Source organism: Rhinolophus hipposideros (assembly GCF_964194185.1).
Source record: "Rhinolophus hipposideros genome assembly, chromosome: 23".
Lineage (NCBI taxonomy): Eukaryota > Metazoa > Chordata > Mammalia > Chiroptera > Rhinolophidae > Rhinolophus > Rhinolophus hipposideros.
The window spans coordinates 39399634-39406422 of record NC_138069.1 but is presented as its reverse complement, the minus strand read 5'-3'; the positions used below and the strand labels follow the sequence as shown (position 1 = coordinate 39406422).

The window sequence follows — 6789 nt, the reverse complement described above, 5'->3', positions numbered from 1 at the left end:
ATGTTATTATCTCCATCACAGCGGGAGCGAGTAGAGGCTCAGCAAGGGGCAGTGATTTCCTCAAGGCCACACACAAAGGTGGGGAGTCTGGGCCAGGCCTTCTGAGTCAAACCCTTCCCACGACCCTGCACTGTCTCCAGGTGTATTCCTAGGCACGTCTGAAATCGGGAAGAACCCAGGTCCGAAAGGCCCCGTTCTGTTCCGAGTCAGTGTCCACTGATTCATCCTCCTCCATGCCCTTTGCCCACCAGGCCCACAATTCCAGCCCTTCGCGTCTTCTGTCACCACAGACTAGATTAGGCTGGACCTCTCTTTGGCTCCATGGCCAGCCAGAAGCAGCATCTCCACTGCCTAGACTGGGGGTCTCAGTGGCTACATCTTTACCACCAGATCCCTTGACCAGGTGTGTTAGTTGGTCTCAAGGAGGGACCTTTCCCTGAGCTGGGCCTCTGTCCCTACCACACCTTCTGGTGGTGACCTCCTCCCCAGGTTCTGGTGCCAGGCCCGGAAACACACAGTGGCATAGCGGTATAATAACTGCTCTGCCGGGAAGGAGAAAACCAAGATATTTAGTGAATCATAAGGATGAGTGCAGTAAGACCTGGGTTCCTTACACCCACCATCTCTCACCTGGACCTCAATCATCCACAAAGTAGCCAGTTGTAAACCCATTGTACGGATGTGACCTCAGAGACTCAGTTGGGGAAGAGATACGCCTAGGATCACCCAGAAGCAAAATGACAGCCTGGGTCCAAGCTATGCTCTTTCCAGAAGGGGATAAGGAGGAAAACTTCACAGCACTCAGCAGGCACCTGACTCCAGGGCCAGACTGTGCCACCACCAATCAATATTTGTATACAATGGTTCTCTTTTTGTATTTTATTTTAATTTAAAAACCTTTTTTTCCCCCCAACAGTTTTCTTTTTTATAAACGTGGGCAGGGGAAGGTATAATGAATGCTCTTAGTAAAAAAAAAAAAAAAAAAAAAATTGGGGGCAGATCAAATTGGTATGCTGTGAAAAGTCAGCAGCTGTAACATTTTATGAGTCAATGCAAAAAATATGAATTCCTCAGCTAAATAAGTAGTATAAACAAAAAAAATTCTTTTTTTTAAGATACAGGGTGGGTGTTGCCATTATCTGAGGACCTTTCTGCTGCCATTTGCAGGTAGAAGACACACTTTAAAAAAAAAAAAAAAAGCACTCAGCCCTGAACTTTTCTAGAACTTAGGCACAAAGTTTGGGCATGTGTGAACACGGTAGCTAAGGGAGGCAAATGCAGAAGTCGCCTCTGGTGATACAATCACTGATCAACGACACAGGGTGGCAGTGAAATTCCCCCCCCCCTCCGTTCCTCCGGAGGAGAGCGGAAGAAACCGCAAAATGTTCCTGACTCGGCACCCCGGCCCGGTGGCGCAATGTTTGTTTGTGTACCTAGCACGTTGGTGTTACGCAGCGGGCTCCACTGCCCAGGGGGCCGTCGCTAGGGCTCAGGGCGCTGGTGACCGAATGGGGTCTTCCCAAACGTTTGTCCAAGTCCTGGAAATCCTATCCTCCTTAAGCGCCATAGTATTGGATTTCAAATTCAGCCCATATAGATGGCGAGAACCAGGGCGAGGGTGTGGGGCTCGGCTCTCGTTCCTAGTTGCGGCCCCCAGCCCAGCCCCTAGTAAGCCCCCCATCAGTACCTATTCGTGGAGTAAAGAGATTGAGCAGCCCCGGGTCTTAAGCAAACGTGACCAGCACGCCTGGGGGCCTCTAGGGGCGCTGTCCATCGCCTTCTCAAAAGGCAAACCCCTCACAAGGGCGCCTCGCGACCCCCGCACTGAGATTTCAGTCCCCTGACCCGCTAGCTTCGCCTCTACGTCTTCTAGGCCACACGAGTAGGCGAGTAGGAAGAACATTTTTTTTACTAGGGGTTTGATTGGAATGCATTTTACTTATTAAATGTATATTTCTTTAAGTAATAGGAGTCTGGAAAACATTTCCTTGAACCCTTTCATCCCAACTCACCCTGACTGTTCTTGGTAGGAACCTTTCTATGGACAAAGTGGCTAAAATGTTCTCCAACCCTCATTTCAGGCTCCTCTTACCCCATCCCCCACCTGGCAGTGTAATACTGGGCCAGTAAATCGCTTCTCCTCGGGACTCTGTTTCCCCCCGTTGGGGCCAGGAAATGAGAAGGGGCACACGTGTATGCAACAGCGCAGGAAGCCACTTTCCGCTCGGGGAAGCGGCGAGGGCGTGGGGAGGGGGCACGGCCGCTGGGGAGCGGAGGCAGAGGCCGGTGGCAAGCTGCCTGCCTGCTCTCCCAACCGCTCGCATCCCCGCCATCGCTCGGCTGGCAGCGCGCCCTCCTCTACGCAGCGCTAGGCTGGGAGAGCGGCGCGAGCCGGGTCCCCGGGGACGCGTCAGGCGCAGGCCGGACGGCCGAGCTGGGGGCCGCGGACCAAGCCAGCGCGCGGCCATCGGATCCCGTTCTGTAGCCGATGACGTCTTCGCCTCTGGCTCCGCCGGCGCCAAGCCGGGCAGGGCGGGTGACGTCACCGCCCGGTCACGTGACCACCATTCAAACAAACAAACCCCCTCCCCCTGCGCGCCCGCCCCGCCCCCGGCCAGGCACATAAAAACGCACTCCTGGGGCCGGGCTCACTGCGAAGAACGACCAGGCTGAAGGTGCGACGCGGGCTGAAGGGGTAGTCGGGAGAGCCGCACGGAAGCCCGCAGCACAGCCCCTGCTCAGTCCAAAGGCAGTTTTGGGTACGGCGCAAAGCAAGCCAGCAGGGTCGGGCTTTTCCTGGAAAGCCTTCTCCCTGCCCTTGGCTCGGAAGACAAAGAGTACAGGAGGACTTACACGCTGGGGGCACTGGTACCGGCCATGGTCATGGAGGTGGGCTCACTGGATGCCGGAGGCCTGCGGACGCTGCTGCGGGAGCGTGCGGCGCAGTGCCTGCTCCTGGACTGCCGCTCCTTCTTCGCTTTCAACGCCGGCCACATCGCCGGCTCGGTCAACGTGCGCTTCAGCACCATCGTGCGGCGCCGGGCCAAGGGCGCCATGGGCCTGGAGCACATCGTGCCCAACGCCGAGCTGCGCGGCCGTCTGCTGGCCGGCGCCTACCACGCCGTGGTGCTGCTGGACGAGCGCAGCGCCGCGCTGGACGCCGCCAAGCGCGACGGCACCCTGGCCCTGGCCGCAGGCGCGCTCTGCCGCGAGGCGCGCGCCGCGCAAGTCTTCTTCCTCCAAGGTACGCGCTCCGGGAAGCTCGCGGCGGGCTGCGCGCCCCCTGCTGCCTGCGCGCGGGACTCGGCCCCTGGTCCTGCCCCACCTGGAGCCGCGGGGTCGCCCGAGTCGTATTCTGGGGACTCGTCGTTGGCTTTGTTTGGCTCCAGAACAAAGACTCCCGGGGTAACCTTCCAGTCCCGGTGGGTGGGGGAGTTGTACGAAGGCGCCCTGTGCCAGCGGTACTAATGGAAAAAAATGAATGTCTTTGTATTCTCAGGAGGATATGAAGCTTTTTCAGCTTCCTGCCCAGAGCTGTGCAGCAAACAGTCGACCCCCATGGGGCTCAGCCTTCCCCTGAGTACTAACGTCCCTGACAGCGCCGAATCGGGGTGCAGTTCCTGCAGCACCCCACTCTACGATCAGGTTAGTAGGGAGCCGTGCCAGAGGGAAGCAGGAACAGCTAGCTGGCAAAGGCCTGGAAGAGCAGTGCTAGTGAGAAGAGAGAAAGTGACTTTCTCTATTTATAACAGGGGACTCGGGGATATTATTTATTCCGTGGTTAAATGGTCTGATGGAGCTGATTCTCTTAACTGTTGGCACCATAGAAATGACCATTGGCCCCAGCCCAGGCAAATGGGCTCAGTCCCCTATTTGTACTCCAACAACAGTGCTGAGAAGTTCACCCAATATGTGAAACTGACTTTTCCAGCAGGGAGTCTTTGTCAGGGTGTGGGCACTGGCAGTAACTTTGAGCAAAGCTTGACAAGTGTTGGATATTTCTGAATTTCAGGGTGGCCCTGTGGAGATCCTGCCCTTTCTGTACCTGGGCAGTGCCTATCATGCTTCCCGCAAGGACATGCTGGATGCCTTGGGTATCACTGCCTTGATCAACGTCTCAGCCAATTGTCCCAACCATTTTGAGGGTCACTACCAATACAAGAGCATCCCCGTAGAGGACAACCACAAGGCAGACATCAGCTCCTGGTTCAACGAGGCAATCGATTTTATAGGTAAATGGAACAGACTCCGGGGACTTCTGCCTCACTCCCCCAATCTTAGCCACTGAGCCCAAACTACAGCAAGGACTTGAATGGCATTCTTCTGAGCCTTCCTCCAGACATTAAATACCCGTCTGGTGTGAGTTAACGTCTCTGCAAATTAGGGATTTGATGTCCCACTTTACAAATGAGTAAACTAAGGCTCAGAGACTTGAATTGATTTGGCCAACATCCATCTGCTTACTGGATGCCCAGTCTGGGTTTAAATCCCTCTGTTCTTTGCACAGTGCCCACATTGCCTGAACAGTGTTTGTGTGATGGCATGAGGTGACATTGTCTGCATAGGACACACGACATTTTTTAGCCACCCTATGCCTGGAGTTGGGGCCATTCTCCTGAGCTCTCAAGTAACCGGCCGCCCTTTGTTTTCCAGACTCCATCAAGAATGCCGGAGGAAGGGTGTTTGTCCACTGCCAGGCAGGCATTTCCCGCTCAGCCACCATCTGCCTCGCTTACCTCATGCGGACTAACCGAGTCAAGCTGGACGAGGCCTTTGAATTTGTGAAGCAAAGGAGAAGCATCATCTCCCCCAATTTTAGCTTCATGGGCCAGCTGCTGCAGTTTGAGTCTCAGGTCCTGGCCCCACACTGCTCGGCAGAGGCTGGGAGCCCCGCCATGTCAGTGTTGGACCGGGGCACCTCCACCACCACAGTCTTCAACTTCCCGGTCTCCATCCCCGTCCACTCCACGAACAGTGCATTGAGTTACCTGCAGAGCCCCATCACGACCTCTCCCAGCTGCTGAAAGGCCACTGGAAGCCATCTTCACAATCCACTGGGACTCCAGGCTCCTTCTGGAGGGGAGAAATGCAATAACCCCAGGGAGGGAGCTCAAGAGGGCTGGTCCTTATTTATTTAATTTCACCCGAGTTCCACTGGGTTCCTGAGCAGTCACAGAGATGACTTAGTGTCAAGACGTTTGCTGAACTCAGCACATTCGGGACCAATATATATATTGGGTACATACATCAAGTCCCCCTGACAAAAAGGGGCAGAGAGAAAGGACTCTGTGTGAGCCCGTTTCTTCTTGCTTGCCCCTGTTTATTTTGTAGAACTCTTCATGCTTGACATACCTACCAGTATTACCATTCCTGACGACACATACATATGAGAATATACCCTATTTATTTTTGTGTAGGTAGTCTGCCTTCACAAATGTGTCAACTCCTAGAACCAAATACCTCAATTTTTGTGTTTAAGTACTGTAATACCCTGTAAATATATCCTAAGTAGGTTTGTTTTCAGCACTGTTGGAAAGCACCAGTGTTAATTTTTTTAGTTGTATGTTTGCTGATTATTTATGACCTGAAATAATATATTTCTTCTTCTGAGAAGACATTTTGTTATATAAGGATGACTTTTTATACAACAGAATAAATTATGGCATTTCTATTGAACTCGCAATGCTTTATTTCTTGGGCAGCCCCTGATCCCTGTCCCACTAGTGAAATGAGGGAGAATCCAGGCAAGGACCTCCAGGATGTGTGTCGGGATCTGATGCCATACTCTTTGGTGGTCCCTCGGTCACACAAGATGGCTGGATTGTAAGGGGGGTAGACAGGTGCAGCTGAACACAGTATTGTATCCAAGTGTCCTCACCATGTATCCCTTAACATGTCACCCAGGGGGGCCTGTGTCCCCAGAGCCAAAGCTAGAAAGAAATGGTCATTTGCTTGGGTTTGGTTTTTTCATTTACTACCTTCCCCAGCATAATATAAAAAGCTAGTTATGAAGATAGTTTTCCCAAACACTTGACATGCGTTCCTCCTACATGCAAAGCAGTGTGTGCTCCCTGCTCCCAAAACGACTCAGCAAGAGCTTTTGTAAACAGAGATGCTGAGACCCACAGAGCTAAGTGGCTGAAGTGGGGGAATTGGGCCCACATCTGCTTTGTTTTCTAATCCTGTATGTTTTGCACTTGCCTGTCTCAGATACTCTCTTTATGCTTTTGAAAAGACCTTTATTTTTTGTGTGAAAATAATACCTCAGATGGTTAAAAACCCAAGCACTGGAAGCAAGTACAACATAGACAAATCACCTGAAATTCCCACCCCAACCTGATCGCTTACGTTTGGCACACATCCTGTCAGCATCTCTACCTATGTACACAGCATTTTTGGTAGCTGCCTCCAGGTTATTTGCTCTGATTTCATAATTTTGGCAGGTAAATCTGACTTGCTCTAGGGCAGTCTTCTGGGTTTTTACTCTCTCTTGCCAAACAGGCCAAAACAGCAGGTGTAATTGACCACCAACCCATAATCTAATCTATAATGTTGAATTAAATAAGAGTGAAATTCCTGGCCGACTAGCCCTTTGGCTCCTGCCCCCACTACTTGTTTCTGGACAAAGTGTTGTAGGAAGCAGGAAAGAAAACATCCCACTCATCTCTAGTGGCACCCTGAGTAGTAATCCTTATCCAATCCCATCATTCGAGGCCTTGATACAGAATCAGTGTCCTTGACCTTTCGTCACTGGTTCACCATCTGCCACCTGCCTCCCAGGCCTGAAAG

At 52.5% G+C, this 6789-nt stretch overlaps 1 protein-coding gene across 6 annotated transcripts; it reads left to right on the top strand.

The window, feature by feature from the left end:
- The first annotated feature begins 2650 nt into the window (after nt 1-2650).
- On the top strand, nt 2651-5676 carry DUSP1 (dual specificity phosphatase 1). 6 transcript variants are annotated; one of them, XM_081035522.1, is made up of 5 exons: nt 2651-2718; nt 2935-3244; nt 3500-3645; nt 4013-4232; nt 4654-5676. In XM_081035522.1, exons 2-5 carry the CDS (start codon nt 3055-3057, stop codon nt 5022-5024), a joined length of 927 nt encoding a protein of 308 aa, XP_080891648.1. In that variant the 5' UTR covers nt 2651-2718; nt 2935-3054; the 3' UTR covers nt 5025-5676. The 6 variants fall into 6 exon arrangements, with proteins under 6 accessions (XP_080891648.1, XP_080891652.1, XP_080891650.1 ...); XM_081035526.1 differs by having other exon boundaries at nt 2654-2707; nt 2935-3405; XM_081035524.1 differs by having other exon boundaries at nt 2657-2695.
- The last annotated feature ends 1113 nt before the right edge of the window (nt 5677-6789 follow it).